Raw genomic sequence first — 27,919 nt, forward strand, 5'->3', positions numbered from 1 at the left:
AGAAAAATACTGACCCTATCCCATGCAGTCAGGACTGGACTAGTATAAACTGGCTGAAAGTTTGATACAAAGTCTTACAGGGCTATGAAAATTTCAGTTTTCTACTAGGCTTTACTTTCCCACTCCAATATAACTAATTCTCTTTTCTGAAACCTTCATCACCTATCCCTATTTCACCTTCTCTCAATGTTTGTATTTCCTATATGAAGTATGAGCCAAGGATATAGAAATTTCTTAATGCTCTCACCACTAAATACAAAAATCTACCTCTGTCTTTCCCCACCTTTCTTCCCCTTGTTGAAAACCTAACCCTCAATAGATGAATAAATCCCATCCCTTTGACCTTCTCAAAAACTTTTCTCTTCCTTTGATCAATCCCCTTTTTCTCCTAAAACAACTTGCCTAGAGGATCATTCATGATTTTATATAAATACAGTAGTATCTCCCATCCTTAAAAAAAATTCACCCATAATCACCATCTTCATTTAATAATTGCCCCAATTTTTTCTGTTCTCCCTTAGTAAAACCTGAAAAGGACATCTCAATCTCCTCACTTCTTATTCCATTTTCAACCCATTCTGGCTTCTGTATGCACAGCTCAACCAAGACTGCTTTTATCAATGACCCTGATGTAGTCAAGTCCAGTGGGTCCTTTCCTGTCCACATCTTGTTGACCCTGATCAGCATTTGGCATAGGTGATAATCCCTATCCTTTGACAAACTACATTCTTCTTTTGACTTCCGAGACAACACATTTTCTTGGTTTTCTGCCTGTCTCTCTGGCCACTCCTTCTCAGTCACTTGTACTGGGTCCTCCTTCTCCACTTGACCTCAGTGGCTCAGCCCTGGGCCCTTTCTCTTTCCTCTGTACACTCTTCCCTAGGTGAGCTCATCCATTCCCATGGCTTCTCTCTGCACTCCCTACATGAGCTGCAAAGGCCAACATGATCTATTCCCTGATCTCCTCTCCAACCTCTTTTTATGTGACCTCTCTTACTTGCTATACTTTAACCACACTGTATTCCTTTCAGTTTCTTGAATAGGTGCTTTCCTACCTCAGAGACTGTGTCCATGATGTTTACTCTTCCCGAAGCATTCTTCTCTCTGTTCTTTGAATGGCTGACTCCTCAAATTTCATGTATCACCTAAAACTTTGTCACTTCTCAGAGGACTTTCCAGACCTTCCTCCCCTTCTCCGTTTTTAATATTATCCCTCCTTGTTAATTTCCTTCATATCCCTTATCACAATTTGTAATTCTGTTTGTTTGCTTTTGGTTATTTCCACTAATCTTTACATGAGGGTAGGGATCATAATGTCATTAGTATAAACTCAGCACCCAGCACAGTGACAGACAAATAACAAGCACTCAGTGTTTGTTGAAAAAAGTAATGATCTGGGATTCATATATTCGTTCATTAACAAACATTTATTGAGCACTACGCTAGATGCTGGGGATACAAAGAGAAATCATAATCACAAGATTCTTACAGACAAACGGGGGAGAAAGACAAAGACAATACTGTATGATAAGTGTTATGACATGGATGAGACTGACTTTTAGCCAACACAGCCTTTTGAAGGGTGTGAATGGAAAATATTTTCTAGCTTCATTAGAACTCAAGATTAATCCAAAATGTCGATCCTGTTTTACCATGCCAGAATGGTTAAACTCATAAATGATAAGACAGGACAAACAGGTTTTCAGGCAGAGTATGAGGGAAACTAAATTACCATGCAATATTCTATTTAAAGCATCTGTTTCTTACTCTCACATCTATTGTTTCCCATCAATAGGTAAGTAAATAGACGATTAGGAAAATAAGCTTGTTTTGGTTTGAACCTATCTTTAGTAGGAAAAACATATATGACTAACTTAAAATATTTTCCAAAGTCCTTACATCCCTTATATTCTGTATTTGATGCCATCATCCAAAGTCTCAAGGTGTTGTATAAAAAGATGTTCTGCTGCATTAAGAGAGATTATTCATTTCTTCATTTATCCAACTAATATTTAGTAAACACCTATTATGTGCTAAAGCTGTGGATACAGTAGCAATCAAGGCAGATAAGATCCTTACCCTTTTGGAGCTTTAGACTCAAAATAATAAACATGAAAATACATAAACAGAAAAATTGAAAATTCACTAGATCATTTCTAGAATTGATAATCAAGAAACAGCTAAATAATTCCACTGAAATACATTGTAAGTGTATAGTTTAATACTCAGATATTTGTGAAAGAATTTAAAGTGGATATGTCTAAGAAAATGAAAGTATCTGCAAAACAAATACCTGATAAAGAACTTGAATCAAAATATAAAAAAGAACTTTTAAAATTCAACAATAAGAAAACAAACAACCCAATTAAAAGATGGGCAAAAGATCTGAATAGACACTTCACCAAAGAAGATACACAGATGGCAAATAAGCATATGAAAAGATGTTCATTATCTTATGTCATTAGGGAGTTGTAAATTAAAACAAAAATGAGAGGGGACTTCCCAGGTGGTCCAAGTGGCTAAGACTCACGCTCCCAATACAGGGGGCCCAGGTTCGATCCCTGGTCAGGGAACTAGATTCCACGTGGCACAACAAAGAGTTCACATGCTGCACCTAAAGATCCTGCATGCCGCAACTAAGACCCGGGGCCACCAAATAAATAAATAAATATTTTTTTAAAAATGAGAAACTACACCTATTAAAATGTCTAAAATCTGGGAATTCCCTGGTGGCCCAGTGGTTAGGACTCCTTGCTCTCACTGCTGAGGGCAGAGGTTCAATCCCTGGTAGGGGAACTAACATCCCACAAGCCACATGGCATGGCCAAATAAATAAATTAATTAAATAAAATGTCTAAAGTCCAAACCTGACAAGACCAAATTCTGCTGAGGATGTAGAACAGCAAGAATTCTCATTCATTGCTGATGGGAATGCAAAAGTGGTACAGCCACTCTGGAAGACAGTTTGGCAGCTTCTTACAAAGAGAAACACAGGCTTACCATACTCTCCAGTAATCACACTCCTACATATTTACACAAACTAAAAACTTACATCCACTCAAAAACCTGCAATCACACTCCTACATATTTACACAAACTAAAAACTTACATCCACTCAAAAACCTGCACACGAATATTTATAACAGCTTTACTTATAATTGCCTAAAACGGAAATTAACCAAGATGTCTTTCAATAGCTGAATGAATAAACAAACTTGTGGTATACCCATACAATAGGACACAATTCAGCAATTTAAAAAAATGAGGTATCACGTCACAAAAAGACATGGAGGCTCCTTGACACTGGTTTCAGCAATGACCAAAACAAGCAAAAATAAACAAGTGGGAGTACATCAAACTACAAACCTTCTACACAGTAAAAGCCATCAACAAAAAGGCAACATATGGAAAGGGAGAAAATATTTGAAAGTCATATATCTGATAAGGGGTTAATATCCAAAATGTACAAAGAATTTATACAACTCAATAGGAAGAAAACAAGCTAATTTAAAAATGGGCAGAAGACATGAATAGACATTTCTCCAAGAAGATATATTAATGTCCAACAGGTATGTGAAAAGGTGCTCAATGTCAGTAATCACCAGGGAAATGCAAATCAAAACCACAATGAGATATCAACTCATACCGGTCACAGTGGTTATTATCAAAAAGGCAACAAATAACAAATGTTGGCAAGGATGTAATAAAGAGAACCCTTGCACACTGTTGGTGGGAATGAAAATTGATGCAGACGCTACAGAAAACAGTACAGAGGTTCCCCAAAAAAATAAAAATAGAACTATCATATGACCCAGAAATTCCACTTCTAGGTATTTATACAAAGAAAACAAAATTGCTAACTCAAATAGATACCTGCACCATCATGCTCACTGCAGCATTATTTACAATAGCCAATATATGGAAACAACCTAGGTGTCCATCAATAGATAAATGGATAAAGAAATTCTGGTATGTATTTATGTATGTATGTGTACACACACACACACACACACACACAAACACACACAAAATGGACTATTAGCCACAAAAAAGAATAAAATCTTGACATCTGCAACAACATGGATGCAACTTGAGGGCATTACGTTAGTGAAAATAAGTAAGACAGAGAAAGACAAATACCAGACAAGCTCACTTATATGTGGAACCTAAAAACTACCAAATCAAAACAAAACAACAACAAATAATGAGCTCACTGAATCAGAGAACAGATTGGTGGTAGTTGCCAGAGGTGGGGTGAGGATGTATGTGAAACAGATGAAGGTGCTCAAAAGACACAAACTTACAGTTATAAAATATATAAGTCATAGGGTGTAGTGCATGCCATCCTAACTATACTTAATAATACTGTATTGCATATTTGAAAGTTGCTAAGAGAGTAAATCTTAAAAGTTCTCATCATAAGAAAATTTTGTAACTATGTATGGTACAGATGATAACTGGACTTATGGTGATCATTTCACAGTATATAAAATATATACAAATATCAAATCATTATGTCATACACCTGAAACTAATATAATGTTATATGTAAATTATACTCAATTTTTAAAAAAGACAGGGAAGAATCTTCCCCACAGGGTCCTCCTTTTTCACGGCTGGTGGAGAGGAGGCCCTGACGGTGCCTGCTGGAGATGCCACATTTGTAGTTGGGTAGTGGCCGTGCCCCTGGGACCATGACCCACTCTGTCACCCCCAGGACAGGAGGTGTTCCCAGACTGTTCCATGTGAGGGTCACCCTCCCGCCCCGCAAAATGGTTGATTGTTGGAATGAGAAGAGAGCCACATTCGGGGTATATGACAACATCGGGATCCTGGGAAACTTTGAAAAGCACCCCAAAGAACTGATCAAGGGCCCCATATGGCTTCAAGGCTGGAAGGGGAATGAATTGCAGCGTTGTATCCGAAAGAAGAGAATGGTTGGAAATTGGATGTTCATTGATGACCTGCACAACCTGAACAAACGCATCAGCTATCTCCACAAATAATTTAACTGACGTGGAAAGTACCGGTAGAAGAGAATGCTGGGAACTGTGGAAGAGGTGTATCTATCACCCAAGAGAAAGGGAAAGTACTTTTCCTTATGAGGAAAGGGATTTGTATGCTCTCAGGAATAAAATGGGACTTCTTTGAAAAAAAAAAAGGGGGGCCTTCCCTGGTGGTACAGTGGTTGAGAGTCCGCCTGCCGATGCAGGGGATGCGGTTTCGTGCCCCGGTCCGGGAAGATCCCACATGCCACGGAGCGGCTGGGCCCGAGAGCCATGGCCGCTGAGCCTGTGCTCCGCAACGGGAGAGGCCACAGCAGTGAGAGGCCCGCGTACCGCAAAAAAAAAAAAGAATCTTAAATGTATATTTCTGAGTCAAAGATGCCAGTTTGAAAGCCAACATAATGTATGATACTAACTATAAGACATTCTGGAAAAGCCAAAACTACAGAGCCAGTGAAAAGATCAGTAGCTTCCACGGTTCAGAGAAAGTAAGGGAGAAATACATAAGTGGGGGACAAGGGACTTTTAGGGTAGTATAACTATTCTATATGATACTGTAATAGGATAGATAATATGCATTTATCAAACCCATAGAACTGTACAACACAAAGAGTAAACTCTAACAAAAACTATAGCATGTATTTCTTTTATAAAACTTTTGTTAATAACAATGTATCAATATTGGTTCATCAATTTCAATAATGTACCACACTAGTGCAAGATGTTAATAATGGGGTCGACTGGGGGGGCGGGAGTATATATACGTTCTGTTCAATTTTTCTGCTGTAAAAATAGTCAATTCAATAAGGAAACAGTAGTCTTAAATGACACATTAGACCACTTGGACTTAATAGATATCTACAGGACATTCCATCTAAAAAAAACCGAATACACATTCTTTTCAAGTGCACATGGAACGTTCTCCAGGATAGATCATATGCTAGGCCACAAAACAAGTCTCAACAAATTTAAGAAGATAGAAATTATATCAATCATTTTTCCAACCATAATGGTATGAAACTAGAAATCAGCTACAGGAAAAAAAATGGGGAAAACACAAACACATGGAGACTAAACAAGATGTTCCTAGAAAACCAATGGGTCAATGAAGAAATCAAAGAGAAAATCAGAAAATACCTTGAGGCAAATGAAAATGGAAACACAACTTTCCAAATATCTATGGGATGCAGCAAAAGCAGTTAAAGGAGGCAAGTTCATAGCGATACAGGCCTACCTCAAAAAAAAAGAAAACTCTCAAATAAAAACCTAAATTACCAACTAAAGGAATTAGAAAAAGAAGAACAAAGCCCAGGGTCAGTAGAAAACAGAAAATAATAAAGACCAAAGTGGATTTAAAGAAAATAGAAATTAAAAAGAAAAAACAAAAAACAGAAAAGACCAATGAAACCAAGAGCTGTTTTTTTAAAAAAGATAAACCAAATTGATAAACCAATAGTCCCACTTATCAAGAAAATAAGAGACAGGACCCAAATAAACAAAATAAGAAATGAAAGAGGACAAATAACAACTGATGCCACAGAGATACAAAAAATCATAAGAGAATATTATGAACAGTCATATGCCAATAAATTGGACAACCTAGAAAAAATGGACAAACTTCCAGAAACATATAACCTTCCAAGAATGAATCAGGAAGAAAGAGACAATGTGAACAGACCAATCACTAGTAGTGAAATTGAATTTTTGATTAAAAAAAAACCCCAAAAAACAAAAAACTCCCAGCAAACAAAAGTCCAGGACCAGACAGCTTCATAGGAGAATTCTACCAAACATATAAAAAAGAGCTAACTATTTCTCAAACTACTCTTGGGAATTCCCTGGTGGTCCATCGAATGGGGCACGGGTTCAATTCCTGGTTGGGGAACTAAGATCCCACAAGCCGTGTGGAGTGGCCAAAAAAAAGAAAAAGAAAGACACAAACAAACTATTCTAAAAAAATTGAAGAGCAGGGAACACTTTCAAATTTATTCTACGAAGCCACCATTACCCTGATACCAAAGCCAGACAAAAACACTACAAAAAAAAGAAAATTACAGGTCAATATCTCTGATGAATATAGATGCAAAAAATCCTCAACAAAATATTAGAAAACAGAATTGAACAATTATATAAAAAGGATCATACAGCATGATCAAGTGGGATTTATTCCAGGGATGAAAGATGGTTCAATATCTGCAAATCAATCAATGTGATACACCACATTAACAAAAAGATAAAATCACATGATCATCTCAATAGATGGAGAAAAAGCATCTGACAAAATTCAACAGCCATTCATGATTAAAAAAAAGAAAAAACTCTCATCAAAGTTGGTATAGAGGGAACATATCTTAACATAATAAAGACCATTTATGACAAACCCATAGCTAACACCATATTCAATGGTGAAAAGCTGAAAGCTTTTTTTTCTAAAATCAGGAACAAGACAAAGGATACCCACTCTCAATTACTTCTATTTAACATAGTATTGGATGTCCTAGCCAGAGCAATCATACAAGAAAAAGAAAATAAAAGGTATCCAAATTGGAAAGGAAGAAGTAAAACTGTCATTATTTGCAGATGACATGACACTACATATAGAAATACCCTGAAGTCTTCTCTGAAAAACTATTAGAATAAGTGAATTCAGTAAAGTTGCAATATACAAGGTTAATACACAGAAATCTGTTGCTTTTCTATAAACTAATAATGAACCACCAGAAAGAGAAAGCAAGAAAATAATCTCGTTTAAAATTGCAACAAAAAGAATAAAATACCTAGGATTAACTTAACCAAGGAGGTGAAAGACTGAAAACCATAGCACATGGATGAAGGAAACTGAAGATGATACAAAGAAATGGAAAGATATCCCATGTTCATGGATTAGAAGACGTAATATTGTTAAAATCTGTACTACCCAAAGCAATCTACAGATTTAATGCCATCCCTATCAAAATACCCATGACATTTTTCACAAAACTAGAACAAATAATCCTAAAACTAATATGGAACCACAAAAGACCCTGAGTTGTCAGGGCAATCTTGAAAAAAAGAAAGCTGGGGTTAGCACACTCCTTGACTTCAGACTATACTACAAAGCTACAGTCATCAAAATAGCACAGTAGTGGCACAAAAAGACATATACAGATCAATGGAACAAAACAGAGAGCCCAGAAATAAAGCCATGCACTCATGGTCAATTAATCTATGACAAAGGAGGCAAGAATATACAATGGAGAAAAGACAGTCTCTTTAATAAGTGGTGCTGGGATAACTGGACAGCTACATTTATTTTACAATAAAACTCCAAGAAAACATAGAGAACATTCTTTGACACAAATCACAGCAATAGTTTTTTAGATCTGTCTTCTAAGCCAAAGGAAACAAAATCAAAAATATACAAATGGCAACTAATTAAACTGAAAAGCTTTTCTACAGCAAAGGAAACCATTAACAAAACAAAAAGACAACTTACAATATGGGAGAAAACATTTGCAAATGATATGACCAGTAAGGGGTTAATATCCAAAATATATAAAGAGCTCAAACAATTCAATATAAAAAAATACAACCCAATTTAAAAATGGGCAGAACACATGAACATTTTTCCAAGGGAGACACACAGATGGCTAACAGGCACATGAAAAGATGCTCAACATCACTAATCCATCAGGAAAATGCAAATCAAAACCATAATGTGATATCACCTCACACCTGTCAGAATGGCTATCATCAAAAAGTCTACAAATAACAACGTCAGCAAGGATTTGGAGAAAAGGGAGCCCTTGTACACTATTGGTGAGAATGTAAATTGGTGCAGCCACTATGGAAAACAGTATGGAGATTCCTCAAAAAATTAAGAATAGAACTAACATATGATCCAGCTATCCCACTTCTGGTTATTTATCCAAAGAATATGAAAACAGTACTTGAAAAAGATATAGACACCTATGTTCATCATGGCATTATTTACAAGAGCCAAGTTATGGAAACAACCTAAGTGTCCATCAACAGATGAATGGAATAAGAATATGTAGTGCATACACACACACACACACACACACACACACACAATGGAATATTACTCAGCCATTAAAACGAATGAAGTTCTGCCATTTACAACAACATGGATGGACCTAGAGAGTATTATGTTTAGTGAAAAGAGTCAGACACAAAAAGACAAAACTCTATATTATCACTCATATGTGGAATCTAAAAAATGAAACGAATTAATATGACAAAACAGAAACAGACTCACAGATATAGAGAACAAACTAGTGGTTACCACTGGGGAGAGGGAGGAGGGGAGGGGCAAGACAGGAGTAGAGGATTAAGAAGTACAAACTACTATGCATAAAATAAATAAGCTATAAGGATGTATTATACAGTACAGGGAAATACAGCCGTTATTTATAATAACTTTAAATGGAATATAGGGAATTCCCTGGTGGTCCAGTGGTTGTTAGGAATCTGCGCTTTCACTGCCAAGGGCATGGGTTCAATCCCTGGTCAGGGAACTAAGATCCTACAAGCCATGCAGTGCAGCCAAAAAAACCAGAGTATAATCTGTAAAAATACTGAATCACTATGTTATACATCTGAAACTAACATAATACTGTAAATCAACTATACTTTTTTATTTTTTTGATGTTGGAGGTAGGAGTTAATTAATTAATTAATTGATTTTGCTGTGTTGGGTCTTCGTTTCTGTGCAAGGGCTTTCTCTAGTTATGGCAAGCGGGGTCCACTCTTCAACGCGGTGCGCGGGCCTCTCACTATCGCAGCCTCTCTTGTTGCAGGGCACAGGCTCCAGATGCGCAGGCTCAGTAGTTGTGGCTCACAGGCCTAGTTGCTCCACGGCATGTGGGATCTTCCCAGACCAGGGCTCGAACCCGTGTCCCCTGCATTAGCAGGCAGACTCTCAACCACTGCGCCACCAGGGAAGCCCAATCAACTATACTTTAACTTTAAAAAAAAAGACTATTAATTTCTTAAAGTAGGTATGTCCAGGGAGCTGCACTAGGGACGAGGGATATGTAAAAGTAGGTAGAAGACTGCCATCTTTCAAGATATAAATATTACTTTGTTTAAAATAAAAATAGTACCAGGTCTCTTCATCCCATCTAAAAATGTGTGTTTTATTTTCAATTTCAACAGTTATTTTTAACATGATATTTTAATTCTTTAAAGTATTTTTCACTTAAACTAAAAATATACTATAATGACATAAATATCAAAATATTATTAAATATATAGTTCTTTTATAGACAAAATTACTCCTGACTACTATGGAACAGTAATTCAAATTAAAAGCACAGAGTAAAATACTGACTGTAGTTTGCCATTTTATACATAAACATATATAATATTATATAAATTATATAAACCTTTGTTATATAAATATAAATTTATATAAAATATAACATTTTATAATTACATTTATAAATGTTCATTATATGTTAAATACCTATAATCCCCAGTGTGTAGAGGAAGACGGCTTTCTAGAACTATATTAAAAATTAATCTAGATCAGTTTTCAATATGTCATTTTGACATTATACATGTCATCAAGCTGTTTTAAACTAATGGGATGAAGATCATGTGTGGCTAAAAGGACTGGTACTATTGGAAATGAATCAAAAGGGAAAGAGTAACTGCAAAATAAAATCCCCAGTGTAGCCCACTTAAGTGGTACTGTGATACACAGCATCCCAGTCGAACTGAGATGATTTCCAGAAAACATACTTTCAGCACAGCACATTTCAAAATGTTTAATGGCATATTCTTCCCACAAAGTGACCTTGGTTAATCAAGTATGTTTAACAATAACTTTACAGAGATAAATCAGTGGCTAGCACAAACCTTTCCATTTCCTTTTCTTCCTTATTTAAACACAGACGTTCAGAGCTGCAAGGAAACAAAGATAAAGTCTATGCAATCCCCTCCTTTTACAGCAGAGGAAACAGAAGCCCAGAGCTGTTTCATACCCATTTCAGTGTTCTTTTCATACTACCTGTCCTACAGTTCTCTTCTCTGTCCTGTCTATTCAAATCACCATCTATTCAAACACAGTAAAAAAAAAAAACTCATCTATTTTGAATTCTACTTTTAAAGTCAGTTAATGTGGAAAAATAGTAAGTAAACTGGAGTGGTATATATTACTGTCACTAAATCTCTCCTTATTCCAGGACTTGGCACCCATATTGTTCTTTTCCTAATTTGTAGTTCAAGACCTGATAGGTGAAGTAAAACCTAAAATCCTGCTACCTTTGCTAGATTCCCCCATCAACTGATAGCACCAATCACTGAGCATTTTGTCTTCCTTTCAAATTCCCAATCCTTTACCACTGTCCAAAACTGATGTTCACCCAAAGACCATGACTTACATTTCTAGTAAGCAATCCAAATACAGATAAATTTTGTTGCTATGTCCAGTGTAGTAAAAGAGCAAAGGGCTTTGGAGTCAGATAAATTTGTGTTAAAATCCATGCACTCTCATTTATAAGCTCTGAGAATTTAGGCAAGTTACCTAACCTTTCTGAGGCACATTTTTCTCCCCTTTAACTGTATCTCAGAGAATTGTGTTGTTAGACCAGATAAGCCTAGCATAAAGTGGAAGTGTTAAAAAAAATGTTACTCTCATCTTTCACACCATCCTAAACAAAGTTTCTATGTTGTAAGTATCAGTTCAAGAATTTTTACTTTAAAGGCTATTCTTATGTCTACTTCAGTAGACAGAAGAGTCATTAACCAGCTAGCATCTCGTAAGTAACAACCTGCCACATAAGTGGCAGTAATGGATAAAGTGTGATAAAGCCTTGTGAATGACCAATAAAAAATAAAAAACTTTTCCTTTAAAAATTCTTCTCCACTTTCAAAAACCTCTTTCCTGTACTCTTAAACTCAAAAGCTTTTCTTAGGCCTTTGAAGTCAAATAATCAAATAAAAAAGGGTCAAAATATTCAGGGCAAATGGAACTTGACAGAGAATGAATAACCATATTCTGCTAGATTCAGTGATTTCTCTAGGAAATTATTATGGATATATAATAACAGTGATCATCTGAACTTAGAGGGCACCTTTCTGGAAGGGAGTTCCCTGTACCTTTTTCTTTTCCTCTGGCCGCGCCATGCTGCTTGCAGGATCTTAGTTCCCTGAACAGGAATTGAACCTGGGGCCACGGCAGTGAAAAGGGCTGAGCACTAACCACTGGATCACCAGGGAACTCCCCTCTGTACTCTTTCTATTCTGTAATTTATCACCTATCATACAGCCGAAGTAGAGATTACGCTGATATATGGAACAATTATCTAAATTAATAATGTGTGAAATCATAAAATAAAACTCACATTTGCTGAGCATTTTAGAGTATGACATAGTTTTCCAATTAACAATGAAGACAAGAATAGAATCCAGATGTCCTGATGTCCATTACAACAATATAGAAATAAACTGCAGTATTTTAACACTTTCATAAATTCAACATAATTATTTTATATTCTTCTTAATGACATTATACCAAGATAAATGAATGTTGTAACAAGTATAATATCTACTACTCATCAAGACCTGGATATAGGCCCTATGTTTTGCTAAATAATTTCCCACAATTTTCTATTAACTCCTTCTATATTCAAGTGAATTTTTATCATGGCCCATTCTCCTGTACGATGATTTCCCTTTCCCTACTGCTAATTCTCCACCTGTGCTCTGCTGTGATCCCATTTTCCTCACATACTTTAGAACTATGATCCATAAATTATATCCACTTTCTTATATCTCCTCCTCCAAACAGTCACTTTTTTTTTTTTTTTTTGGCCGCACCACACGACATGCAGGATCTTAGTTCCCTGACCAGGGATGGAAACTGCGTCCCCTGCAGTGGAAGTGCAGAGTCTTAACCACTGGACTGCCAGGGAAGTCCCAAATAGTCACTTTTTGTATCATGATTTTCCTGACTCCTGCCATTCTGGGAAAAATTAAGCTCTCATTTCTCAACATGCCTAAAGCATTTTGTTCATACTGCTATTATGAATGAGGAGAGATGCTAGGAGAAGCAGTATGGCTGAAGGAAAGAATCCTAGCTTTAAAGGTGGCTCTAGTACTTTCAAGCTGTGTGACCTTGGGCATATTCCTTGACCTCTCTGAGCCTCTAATTCTTGATCTGTCAAATAGTAAAAAATTAACCACCCATTCTACAAGACAGTAATGGGTATTCTACAAGACAGTAATGGAATGAATATAAAGCACACATAACTGGCTCTTAATACACTGTATTATAAATTGTTGTGGGATGGTCTGTTTGTCTATTCAGATCAATAGTTCACAATGATTTTTTTTAGCATTTTTGAAAAACTACAGGAAATCCAGACACTCCTCTCCCACACAGTGAAATCAGTGCCTCTGATTATAAACTCTATGAGGTCATACATTCCAATTTATGTATATCTGAATCTCCAGTACCTAGCCCAGAACCTTTCATATATTAGATGCTTAATATATGCTTGTTACAGTAAAGAGAATTTATTAGCTATAGATATTAAATAAATTATTGGAAATAACTGGATAGTAGATATATTAGAATGGAACAAACTAAATTTCTTTTTTCAACAGTAAACATTATTTTACAAAATCACATTGCTTGGGGTATTTTTCTAGCTAAATTCCAAGTATAATTTGATTAATTTACTATCTAGAAAAACTATAGCTAAGTTTATAAGCCCCTTTCTTCTGAGGAGCTCAAGGATTTTTACAGACATTACCTCAACAATCCTAGAACATCCCTGAGGAAAATGGAGATGGAAAAAGAAAAAAAGATGGAATATGAATCCATAATCCATATGAAGCCATAAATTTATAAATTCTGCAAATTCCACTCAGCAAAAATTCCATGTAATTTTTCAGCTTATGTGCATTTTGCCCCATTTTCTTTCTGAATCCACCTAAGTTACCTATTTAGTCATTACATCTGTATATGCTGGTCTGGAACAAAAGCATTTTTATTATTTGCTTAAGCAAAATTTTGGAATTTCCCTGGTCGTCCAGTGATTAAGAATCCGCCTTCCAATGCAGAGGATGCAGGTTCGATCCCTGGTTGGGGAACTAAGATCCCACATGCCGCGGGGCAACTAAGCTCGCGCACCACAACTAGAGAGCCTACATGCCGCAACTACTGAGCCTGCACACTCTGGAGCCCATGCACCACAATGAAAGAGCCCGCACACCACAACTAGAGAGCCTGTGCACTCTGGAGCCCACGTGCCGCAACTACTGAGCCTGCGTGCTCTGGAGCCCACATGCCACAACTAGAGAGAAGCCCGCATGCCGCAACAAAGAGCCCACCCGCCACAACGAAAGATCCCGTGTGCCACAACTAAGAGCCGACACAGCCTAAATAAATAGATAAATAGGAAGGAAATTTTAAAAAAACAAGCAAAAATTTCTGAAAGTGTTATACACAGTAAGCAAAACATAGAACAACGAAAAAATGATGACTCTAATCCCCTAACAGAAAACTGTTCAGGCTACTGACCATAGGTTTACTTCAGACTGCGAAATATTTAGGAATTAGACACATTATTTTCTCCAAATTTTAATAATCAGAGACTAACAGCCCAGTTTCAGCTTTAACTACTTTCTGCTCCCCATCATTTGGTTCTTTTGTTCTAGGACCCTATAGTAGCCCTTTTTGAATGCCCACCCAGGAACCATTCTCCCCCCTTTTCCTTATTAAGAGAATCCCACTTTTGTTGAGGCAACACTGGGCTCAGCCCCAGGGGATGAATCATGATTGATCTTAGCCAATCCTGGCAATCCTGTTCCCTGTTGTCAGTCATTGGTTTAAATTGGACCTGTGGTCTAGAACTGGCTAATAAATTGAAAGAAGTTGCTGGGGATTCTTTCTACCCTGATGAGAGGGCAGCAAGAGGAATAGGCTCTTTTGCCACCAACCAATTTCTCTGCATTTGGGAAGTAGTCAGGTTGGACTTGATGCTTAAAGCTGTGCCACTATCTTGAGACCACGAGGGAAAGGCCAAGAGAACTTCAGTGATCCTGACTCTACACCCAGACATAACAGAGTCTCTATTTTCAGGCCTCTTGTTATATGAAATAAATGTTACTTTTGTCTAAGTAACTGAGGGCCAGATATTCTGTTCCTTGAAGTTCAAGTCAACTGAATTAATACAGACCAATAAATCAGACAAGAAGGAAAGTAGAGGTTAATTACTGAGTACTTACTATTACATGTAATTTCATTTAATCTTCACAACAGCCCGATGAAAATTATCTTTTGATTCATTTTTTATGAAAAAATAAAACTTAATAAAGTTATATAGTTAAAAGTAACAAAGCTGAAGTTCAAATCCAGAACTGACACCAAACCTTACATTCTTTTTAAAAATACAAAATCCCATTTCCTCCTTGTTTACTTACAGTTCTTGTTTAAAAAACAGACTAGTATATTGATGTGGTACTAGCTAACAGAATTTAGGGAGAGCTAAGGAATATCACCTATTCTTATAACCTTGTCACAAGGATCTATAGTCTTCAACTCTTTTTTGTATCAAAGTTATATGGGGGGGGAAAGACAAAAATATATATGTGTACCAAAAGTTCCAGAATGTCTAGTACAATGGCAAAAATCCTATAGCAAAAACTGGGATGGATTCTAAGTATAATATCCAATTACTCAAGAATTAAAAAATATGAAGTCAATCACAAACATTTCTTAAATCAAAAGAATAACTTCCTTATTTCAAGCTATTCCATTAACCAAGTATCAATACAGTAACCAAAGTTACCACTTCCTCAGTTCTCATCTATTCATGAAAACTGATTCAGCTTAAGTCTTCACAACAACAAAAAAATTATATAAACACTAAGAATCAGCAAGGTGATTTTTCATTTGGAAATTTACTAGAATTGCATGCTCAAAAACTATTTATGATGTCATCTCAAGGAGAAGTATGTTCACCTTATATTACCTTTATTAATTTCTAATTGAGCATTACAAAATGCACACGCCAGATTCCTGAGCTGATACACCCAACTTACCTTCCCACATGCTCTGCAATGATGCCTCCTTTTGGTGAATGTAAACCTGGCTTCACATTTCATGCAATTTGGAGCCTGAGAATCTGGTACCCATACTGGAGCCACTTCACCCAGAGTGGTAAATGGCTTTCTAGCAGAAATTCCAAACTGACCAGCTCTGAGATCATTATCTGGGCTTTCTGGAGGTAATGCAACGCACTGTCTACTGGATATCCCAGACTCATAACTTTCTAAATGTTCCCCATTTGTATCAGCGATAGAGATATTTCCCAAAGAGGCATTGCATACATTGGTTGCTGAGTTTTCCCCTAATTTTGCTTTCCCAAGAACATCATTTTTGTTTTTAATATTATTTCCATTGTTTGCAGGAAGGTCATTTTGTAAATGGTCTGATAATGGCTTTGGAATTTGAAGTTTAAGATTAGAAGGTTGCTTGGGTCTTGCACCACCAAAAGGAACACTGATAGATTGCAGGTTTGCTACTATCTTGGGTGAAGATTGCCCAAGCACTGATGGAACCTGGCTACAGAAATTGTGTAAGTAATTTTTCTTCATTAGGTCACCAGTGCTGTTTAAAAGTAGTCCACTCCCTTCTGTGGCTTCATTTCCTCTCTGTTCATAAATATTTGAGTAGCATTCTGACTTGCTCTCCTCTATTTCCTTTTCTTCTGTTACTGAATCTTCTTTGGAAGGTAAAGTCTTTGGAACAAAACAAACAACTGGGCTCTGCATTCCATAGGAATCACAACAGTTAGATAGTGAATTTGCTGCTGGTGTATCCATAACAGTGGAGAAATCGCATCCTTCACTTTCATTCATGCAAGTTTGTTTTAAATCTAGACCTGCTTCTGCCATTCTATCACACTCTCCTCCACTATCATCATAAGTATCTTCAGGCTGATTCATGTGCAGAAACTTCTCATTTTCTTTATTTACTTGGCTGTCATTCATCTTGTTTGGTTTAGTCAATTTCCAATTAATCATCTCCTGAGATTCAGAGAAATGCTCAGTCATATTAAGAAGTTCTGTAGTGCCAAGAATTTCTTCATGTTTACAGCCTTCATTTTCATCAGCTCTAACTTCACCAGGCACAAGGCAATCTGAAAACTGTTCACCGTTATCATCCCTGCCAGACCCATTAGGCATGTCAGCTTTGAGAAGCAAAGGTAAACCAGACTGGATGGATTCTTCAGTTGTTCTTTCCTCTGCTGGCTCTTTTTTCATCAAAATTCCCTCACTCAAGTGGGAAAAGGAGTTTGGACTCCCTAGATCTGTCCTAGGAGAGCTGGTTTTGCCAGTGAGAACCGCATCTGGTGTAGAGTCCTCTTGCTTTACAGCAGGACCTTCATCTGTTCCCTGGGATGAGATTACTGAATCTGGTGTTAAACTTGTAATCACAGACATGGTGGGGTCTCTATCTATATTTTCATCATCCTGTAACTGTGAAGGGGTACAGACATTGGCTAGATTATCAGATGAAGTAGTACATATGTATTTAACAGAATCCCCCTCTGCATTTGGTCTACTCAATGGATCCATTTGTTTCTCTGAGTTCATATCTTTTTCAGTGGACCCATTTACACTTAAACTAAATTGATCAGTTTGTCTGTTTTCGTTATCCAGTGAACAGCTAAAAGCATCCATGAGGGATTGACTATTATAATTATTACAATCCTGCAAATCGCTTTGTAATGTCCTTTTATCACAGTTATGCATGACGGCTACAACAAGAACGCTCTTCTCATCTGGCAGACAAGGAAGGTTTCCACATTTCTTCTCTCCCACTTCGACAGTACCGCATTGATCATCTTGATTACAGTTCCTCTTAATTAACTGGTCTTCTGCAACTGCATTTTCATCAATCCACATTGTGTTGGTCTCTGGATTCAGACTACAGTCCTGTCCATTAGCACAATGGTCCTCTCCCTCTGTGTTAAGAGGAGCTGAATGAGCCAGGGAGAAGACTTTCACCTGTGGCTGTGACTCAGAAACTGTAGGTTCATTCACACTGGCCAATGCAGGGTTAAACGACAGTCGGGGAGAAGGGGGATCTAGAATCTTATTCCACCTTGTATCCAATAAAATAGGAGAAACGGTTTCATCTGAAAAAATAAATAATTATAATAAGTCTGCTGGTAACACTGATAAGGCTAGGACTAAGTTAATCAACTACATTTGCAAATATGCCCTGAAATTAAAATATTCCTAGGATATGTGAAAACAGAATATTCCTAGGGTATGAAGTTTCTAATTTCTAGCTAAGGATAAGAAAATACATTTAAGACTGTTCCCTGTATTATATATCACCAAATGGTAATATCTCAGAACATTCCAAACAACAAAAGAATTCTACTTCAATCTAGTTGGCATAATTAAAGCGGCCCCCAGGCTGTACTTTGGGGCTGGGGAGGGGAGGGCAATAATGGGGCAGGCCTTGGACTGGCCCAGCACAACATGGGGTAGGGGGCTAATCTAAGGTGGAAGAAAAATCAGAACAGTGATGAGGATACAGTAATTGAGTGGGAAGGAAAACAAAGGAGTTTTCTGTGGAGATGGCATGCTCTGTAATCTACATCATGACTGAGATGTGCTTACATGGATATATCTCTTGGTCAAAACTGTACAGTTAAGACCTACACATTTCAATGTATAAATTTTATCTTCAAAAAATTGTAAAAAATAACAATGAAGCAGGGAGGAGCAAATGAAGATATATAAATGAAAAATGGCAGCATGTCAATCACTGCTGAAGTTGGGTAATGGGTACACTAGAGTTTATTACACTCTTCTATTTACTTTGTATATATTTGAAATTTGCCCACAATAATAAGCTAAAAAGTTTGTTACAGCATGTGAAATTCTGCTTATAGCCATGTCACAATACATTATTATTTAGGTTCATATTTACACTATTATCTGAGGAAATTTGGCAGAAAGTATCATTTGCCATATTAAAACAACCTTCTTATATTCTACCAATAAGCATAATCTCATTTAATGTTTCTGTTTATTTTTTAATAGATCATAACTATGATGGCATTTTCCCAAGTTATTGTGCTATGTGTCTAATTAGAGAAATAAGAAATTATGCACTTATTGCTTTTCCTGTTTTCCTATAGTAAATATGATAATCACAGCCCTGAAGTTATACAGACATGCTTTCCTCTCATAAATCTTTAATGCTCCCTTAGCACCTTGTTCATATCTCTATTAAAGCATTTATTACACTGCATTGCAATGGTTTATTTACCTGACTTTTTCAGGTAGAAACCACTTATTTCCATCAATGTAAATCCTTGCTTTGCACAGCGCCTGATATGTAGTAGGTAGCATATATTTATTGTAGCACCATGAATATATGCTATGTGAGTATCTACCACTGTAAAAGCATTGGGTGGACTTTGAGATTAAATGATAGCTCCAAGAAGTATATAATCTAGTTGGAAAAATAAGAAATAGATATAATACACATGAATCGCTAACTAGCAGTACAGAATAGCATAAGTATTCAAAAACTATTATGTAGTAGTAGAAAATAAATTGAGAGGACAAAGGTATTTTACAGGCTGAGGCAGCAAGCTTGAATTCATGGAAGCAGGAGGAAATGGGCTGGGCTTCAAGGACAATTTTACAAAAAGTTTGGAAAACAGGGCATTCGTAAGAGGGGAACAAGTAAAAGTACAGCCCCAAACACAACAATCTGAGAAAGCAATTAAGTAAATCAGTTTGGGTTGAAAAAAGAATTAGTGTAAGAAAGTAGTGAAAAGAAGCTAGAAAGGTCAGATTGTAAAGGCCATAAAAAATCAGATTGCGTGAAGAATGGGCTTAATATGCTCTGAGTGTTAAATCCTGAGTTTACCAAATTTGGGCTAGCAGAGACTTGAGATTTGGTAACATGTATTTCCTTTAAAAAAAGAAATCGTATTTCCAAGCTGGTTCACAGAAATAAAAAAGAAACACTGCCTCTTATAAGAATATTTAATAATATTCAAACAGAAATGATAATGTATTAAAAAGTTCATTATTTAACCACCAACTGGGTATAATGTTAATTATCTAATGTCATCACAGTTTGTGTGTGGTACATTTTTCATTTAAAGGAGGAAATTAACATGAAATGAGAAAACACTTTTAAAAAAATATATTTGGAAAGGTACCAGGCTAGAGGTGGTAGTTTTAATGCAACTGGTACTGAGATGTTTAAAAAATAGTTGAAAACAAATGAAGAGCATAGTTACAAACAAGCTGGCTTCTGAAATTATTCTCCTTCTAAAGGAGTTATTTTGGTAAGCAAATGCTATATTTCAAACTAAAATGACAATTTTTACTGACTCAACAAAAATGTACTGCAAATCAACTATATACAAAATACCCTACTAGAATCTACAGAAGTCACAAAGAGACTGATGTAAAAAACAAATAATTTTATTAATGAGAGTCAATGGTATTCTAGAAGAATAGTATTCACAGGATTAGGTGTAGCATTTGTGTAGATGACAAATAACTGTGATAGGGCCAAACCAAAGAAGGGATTGAGAAAATACTTGTATAAATGACTGAAACTAAGAGGATAATATACCTTCCACCTTGGTATGTATAAAGCCCACCTAGATCCCATAAAATCCAAAAAGATTCGGTTTCACGTTTACATGAATCAGGAGTTAGGCTAGGGTCACGGGTTAGCTTTGGGTCATCAATGGTAAAATGTAAGAGCAGGCCATTCCAGGTATCTTTCTTCTCCCTTCTTACCCCCATGAGCACATATCTTTTTAATGCTTGCTCTAGCATAGGCCCAAAACAACAAAATCAAAACTAATCTCTCTTCCCAACTGCTATCAAAGAACAACCTGAATCACCAGATATAGTAAAGGTTTGGAGACTACTACTAAAATCATGGGCTTTAGATGGAAATATATCACTTTGTAAACTTGTTACATGCCATTTTCTGTTAGAAACCAAGAACACCAGGGAAGCAGGATAAAGTGAAAGACAGATATTTAATTATGGCTTACACATTCTAGTCATACTGAAAGGTGAATTTAAGGAAAATTCCCTAAATGAAGTGAATCTTTAGCAGACATTTTTAGACTGGGCCTTGAGAATATATAATTTAATTAACCATTTGGTAGATACTTAAAAATGTAAATCTTTTAAAATTAGGTTTAAAATGGATCTTGCTTTATTGGTCAATCAATATGAAAGAAGCTATTTTCTTAACTTGGGAAATACAATCACACATTCTAAAGCTTTTCCTGACCATAAATTGGATTCTAATCCTGCACTTATGAACAAACTAACTTGGGGAAGATGCTTAACCTTTCTGTGCCTCTATCTTCATCTGTAAAATGTAGGTAAGATTTACTTTCATGGGATTATTTTAAAGATTAAATGATATAATCCATGTGAATGATTTAGCATAGTATCTGGCACACAGTTAGTGCTAACAAAAATGTTAGTTCTTCCTCTGAATATTAATATATAATACTATCATTATTGAGGCATTGGACCTTCCTTTCTTTTTTTTAAGTACTGCATCCTCTTATAATCCCACATTTTCTATATCATAAATACATTCAAACAGAGTCACCAAGTAAATTCTCACCTTCGTTTTGTTCAAATTCATCTAACACCTTGTCCAGGTTGTAAGCTTCTGCTTGGAAGTAATTCTCCATCGGTGAGAAAACACCACTCAAGAGACTTGTTTAAATCTAGAAAATAGATCAAATTTGTATTACACTTTCAATTATTAAAATATTATTTATAGACATTACAACTGGTAAAACAGAAATACAAAGGATCTTAAGACTACGATGAACAATTCCATGCTAATAAATGGGACAACCTAGAATAAATGGATAAATTCCTAGACACATACACCCTACCAACAATGAATCATAAAAGAAAAAGAAAATCTGAACAGACCAATTACTAATAAGGTGATTGGATCACTAATTAAAAAACATCCCATAATACACTCTCTGATGCCAAACTATACTACAAAACTACAGTAATCAAAATAGTATAGTACTCACACAAAAACAGACACATAGATCAATGGAAGAGAACAGAGAGCCCAGAAATAAATCCACACTTGTATGGGCAATTAATTTATGACAAAGGGAATGGGGCAAAGACAGCCTGTTCAATAAATGGTGTTGGGAAAACTGGACAGCTACATGCAAAAAAAAAAAAAAAAATTAAACCGACTACTTTCTCACACCATATACAAAAATAAACTCAAAATGGATAAAAAGACTTGAGTGTTAAGACCTGAAACCATAAAACTAGAAGAAAAGATAGGCAATATGCTCTTTGACATCAGTCTTAGCAGTTTTTTGGGGGTATGTCTCTTCAGGCAAAGAGAAACAAAAGCAAAAGTAAACATATAGAACCACATCAAACTAAAAAGCTTTTGCCCAGCAAAGAAAACTATCAACAAAACCAAAAGGCTGCCTACTGAATGGGAGAAGATATTTGCAAATGATATATCCAACAAGGGATTAGTATCCAAAATATACAAAGAACTCATACAAGTTAACATCAAAAAAAGAAAAATTAAAAGTGGGCAGAGGATCTGAATAGACATTTTTCCAAAGAAGACATAAGATGGCCAACAGGCACATGAAAAGATGCTCAGCATCACCAATCATTGGGGAAATGTAAATCAAAACCATAAAGATATCATCACACCTGTCAGAATGGCTATCATCAAAAAGAAAACAAATAACAAGTGCTGGAGAGAATGCTGAGAAAAGAGAACCCTTGTGCACTACTGGTAAAAATGTAAATTGATTCAGCCACTACAGAAAACAGTATGAAGTTTCCTCAAAAAATTAAAAACATAACTACCATATAACCCAGCAATTCCATTTCTAGGTACGCAACCAAAGGAAAGAAAATCAATATCTGGAAGAGAGTCTGCACCTCCATGTTCACTGCAGCATTATTTACAACAGCTAAGACATGGAAACAACCGAAATACCCATCAAAAGATGAATGGATACAGAAAACGTGGTGTGTTTGTGCGTGTGTGCGTGCATTAGTGTGTATAAGATAGAATATCATTCAGCCATTAAAAGGAAGGAAGTCCTGTCATTTTCAACACCATGGATGGACCTTGAGGGCATTATGCTAAGTGAAATAAGTCAGAGAAAGCAAATACCAGATGAACTCACTTATACGTGGATTCCAAAACAACCAAACTCACAGAAACAGAGAACAGATTCAGTGTTGCCAGAGGCAGGGTATAAGGGATGACGGAAACAGGTGAAGGTGGTCAAAAGTTACACACTTCCAATTATAAGATAAATAAGTTCTAGGGATATAATGTACAGCATGGTAGGTATAGTTAACAATACTGCATCATATATCTGAAAGTAGCTATGAGAGGTAATCTTAAAAGCTCTCATCAAAAGAAAAAAATGTATAACTATGTGAGGTGATGGATGTTAAGTAAACTTATTGTGGTAATCATTTCACAATATACACATATATTAAATCATTACATTGTGCAACTTAAACTAATACAATGTTATAAGATCTGACTAACATACATCATGGAATGATTGAATTTTGTGAACATCCATCATCTCATATAGATACAAAATAAAAGAAAAAAATTTTATCCTTGTGTTGCAAACTCTTAGGATTTACTCACTTAACAACTTTCATATATAACATACAACAGCATTAATTATATTAATCATGTTGTATATTACATCCCTAGTACTTATTTATCTTATAACTGGAAGTTTCTACCTTTTGACCACCTTCATCTAATTCTCCCTCCTCCCACCCTATGCCTCTGATAACCACAAATTTGGTGTCTTTTTCTGTTTGTTTTTTTGTTGTTTTTGAAGTGTAACTGACCTACAATACTATGTTAGTTCCCAGTGCACAACGTAGCAATTTACTATCAATATTTCTATAAATTACAAAATGATCACCATGGTCAACTTCTATTTATTAATTGGCTCCTGTTAGGTAATTTAAGTTTAGGTAGACAAGCAGGTTGCATAATCTATGAATGGTTTTTCTTAAATCTGTCTTTTGTGTCTAATGACTTACAGTTCAAAAAACTTTCATATACATGCCATTTTTTTAATAAAGACTGCATATTTAGACTGTCCAATGCAAAGAGATGAATAAAATTTCTCACAACACACAATCTAGCATATTTAATATACACCTACAATAGTTAGCATTTCATGGTCATTATATGTAAAATATTAGTAAACAAACAATCAGATCAACATATTTATAGTGCATCTACTGTATGCAGGGTACTGGGATCAACTGAAGTCTCAGATATCATCCCTAACATCAAGAATCTTAACATTTACTTAATGGTAAACAATGCTAAATAAGAAAATTTAAATAATAATAAATGATTTTAATAACAACACAGCACAAGAGACACAGGTACTACGTGATTAATCTGTCAGATAAATTAACAGATAAGTGTACCTGAATAAGTACTGTAAAAGTTCAAGAAATGGGAACTTCCCTGGTGGTCCAGTGGCTAAGACTCCACACTCCCAATGCAGGGGGCCCGGGTTCGATCCTCGGTCAGGGAACTAGATCCCACATGCCACAACTAAGAGTCTGCACGCCACAGCTAAAGATCCCTCGTGCCACAACTAAGACCCGCGCAGCCAAATAAATAAATAAAATAAATATTTTAAAAGTTCAACAAATGGACCAGATCACGAGTCTGGATGGTCAAGAAATCCATTATTTATGGATTTGAGCTGAGTCTGGAAGGACAGATAAAATTTTAACAGATAACCCCAGAGAGGAAGATGCAGAAGTGAAATTTCAGACAGGGAGAGACATGCAAGGAGTAATCTAGGAATAGGCAATTATTGAGGGATCAGTGAAATTGGAGCAAGGATTTATTTACATGGGTAACAGCAGGACACAGCTGGAAACACAGACAGGCATCATATTATGGAAGCCCTGGAATGCCAGTCTGAGAAAGATATTGTTTATACTTTAAGCAATGGGAAGTACTACAGCATAATGGATAAGAACATGAACTCTAGGACTCGACTGTCCAAGTTCTAATCCTAGTTTCTAACTCACTAACTATATGACTTTGGGGAAGTTAATCAATTTACCTGAGACTTAATTTTCATCTATAAAACTGAGTAATAATAGTACATACCAAAAGATTAAATAAATTGACATAGGTAACACATTTAAAACACTGCCTGGCACATGATAAGTGCTTCATAAGCAATTATTTAAGTTTTTAAGCCTTGGAGTTGATCATTTTATTATAAAATAAATAACCTAACAACAGTGATTACACAGGCTAGTTTTCAGCCCCATCCTCCCTTCCACTAATATTTACTGAGCACCTATTATGTGTAGACACTATGCTTGGTGCTGGAACACTACTTGAATATACATTTCTTCAATGTACCATGCCCTTTTCCTCTTCAAGACCTTTTATCTGTCTCCCCCTCCTTGCCACAATAACTCTGCATCTTTTAGCTCTTAGCTCAAAAAAAAGAAGTCTTCCCTGAACCCCTAAAAAAAGTGATCTCCCCTTATAATCTCTCACAGCACCTCCACTTTTCCTTTTATAATAATTATCACAATCTATAAACATACATTGGTGTGATTATTTGATTAATGTCAATCTCTCCCACCAGACTGTAGACACCACAAAGACACCCACTAGACTGTGTTCACCATGTGATTCCCACAGAACCTGATGTGGTACCTATTCAATAAACACCTGTGGAATGAATAAATGAACAGTATAAACAGTTAGTGTTTATACTCTGTTTACACTCAAGAAGTTGTGTTAAACTTCAATTAAAATTATTGATTATGATTGATAATTATTGATTATGATCGATAATTATTGATTATCTAAAACAGATGCTTTTAGGTAAACAGTTAGTGGGGAAGAAAATATTCACAATGCCTCAAAATATCATTTCACAGATGACTTATTACTTCCAAAGGAGAAAATGTATGTTTACAGTGAAGAGATGCAGTAATCACTACCTTAATCAAATGATCAAGCTTAGCATCACTAACAGTTTAACAAGCTGACAATATGTATCTCCTGATGTGATGCAATAAACTCAAAACATCACCCACAGTTATTCTTCTCCAAACTGTTTAATCTGAATTGAATCACGAACAATTACAAATCTAGAATGTGAGGCATTCTGTAAGACAGCTGTCCTGGACTCTTCAAAAAATTCGGTGTTATGAAAAACAAGATCATTCTGAATTGAGAGAGACTAAAGAGATTAAACAACCAAATGCTGTGCATAAACACTAACTGGATCCTAGATCAAGAAAAATACACAAATAGGGACTCCCTGGCGGCGCAGTGGTTAAGAGTCTGCCTGCCAATGCAGGGGACACGGGTTTGAGCCCTGGTCCAGGAGGACCCCACATGCCACGGAGCAACTAAGCCCATGCGCCACAACTACTGAGCCTGTGCTCTAGAGCCTGCAAGACACAACTGCTGAGCCCGCGCACCTAGAGTGCGTGCTCCACAACAAGAGAAGCCACCACAATGAGAAGCCTGCGCACCACAACGAAGAGTTGTCCCTGCTCGCTGCAACTAGAGAAAGCCCGAGCGCCACCAACTAGAGAAAGCCCAAGCGCAGCGATGAAGACCCAGCGCAGCCAAAAATAAATTAATTTAAAAAAAAAGAAAATACACAAATACCCATACACAGCAAAAAAAAAGACATTTAAGGAATAATCAGGGGAATTTGGACTATACATTAGTATTACATTGAATTAATAATCATTTTTTTGGATGTGATAATGGTATTTAAATCTTGTATGCGAATGTCCTTACTCATAGGAGATGCCTGCTGAACTATTTAGGGAAGAAGTGTTATGTTATCCATAACTAACTTTCAAATAATAACTTTCAAATAATTCAGGAAAAAAGTATGTGAGTGTGAGTGAGTGGCAAGGGTGGAGGAGGTGAAGAGAGAGGTGCTCAAGAAAGAGACAAATGGTAAAAACTGATGAATCTGGTGAAGGATATATGGGTCTTCACTATACTATTCTTTCAACTTTTCTATAGGCTTGAAATTTTTTAAAAGAAAAGGTAAAAAGTGTACTGAGCTTGTGGTGGGAAGCATTCCTTCCCACTTTGAATACAGAAATTCTAGACAAAATAGATTATTTTTAAAGAGTTTATACAGTGAAATTCAAAAACAAGAAAGAGAAATATGCCATTAACCAAGAAGAAATCAAGCCACGGCGATGAGTGAGAACTGAAGTGTGGCAGTTCACAGAGGTTACAGAACTAGACAGCAACCTTCAGACCTGGGATTTGAAAGCTAGCAGGTAGGATGGGAAGTATGTGCTATAAACTTCTAGAAGTTTCTGCATTACAGAAGGCCAGACTGGGCTCTCTGCATAAAGCCAGGAGCTGGAGAAAAAAGTGCCCCAAGTGGCCCCAAGACTCAGCAATGGTGCAGGATGGAATAGTGCGCCAATAAAATCAACTTTCAGAAATCAGAATTCCTAGCCTGTTCCTCCCTCAGGATTGGTAATGAAACTAAGTCTTCCCATTCATGAACATAACATGGTTTATCTCCTCTTCCTCAGCTCTCCTCTTCCTGTGACTTGCAGTAATGTTTTTAATTTTAAGAAGTCATTAAATATGGGACAGTGGGGAGAGAAGAATGCATGTGACTATAAAGGAGTAGCACAGGGGATATATCCGTGGTGATAGAATCGTGCTGTATCTTAAATTGTAATGGTGGTTACATAAATCTACCTGTGATAAATGGGAGAGAACTACATACACTCGTGAATATGCTCACAGCAGCATTATTCATAACAGCTAAAAGGTAGAAACAACCCAA

At 36.3% G+C, this 27,919-nt stretch overlaps 1 protein-coding gene across 1 annotated transcript in view; it reads right to left on the minus strand.

Annotated features, from left to right (window-relative positions):
- The window catches only part of ZFYVE9 (zinc finger FYVE-type containing 9), a 185,690-nt gene that overhangs the window by 100,340 nt on the left and 57,431 nt on the right, over positions 1 to 27,919 (minus strand). The window contains exons 3-4 of the mRNA XM_060140064.1: positions 21,664 to 21,769; positions 16,062 to 18,163 (exon numbers count right to left, since the gene is read on the minus strand). Coding sequence (XP_059996047.1) covers positions 16,062 to 18,163; positions 21,664 to 21,733 — 2,172 coding nt within the window. The 5' untranslated portion in view covers positions 21,734 to 21,769. The remainder of the gene's footprint in view (positions 1 to 16,061; positions 18,164 to 21,663; positions 21,770 to 27,919) is intronic.

The sequence above is a fragment of the Lagenorhynchus albirostris genome, chromosome 2 (genome assembly GCF_949774975.1).
Source record: "Lagenorhynchus albirostris chromosome 2, mLagAlb1.1, whole genome shotgun sequence".
Taxonomy (NCBI): Eukaryota; Metazoa; Chordata; class Mammalia; order Artiodactyla; family Delphinidae; genus Lagenorhynchus; species Lagenorhynchus albirostris.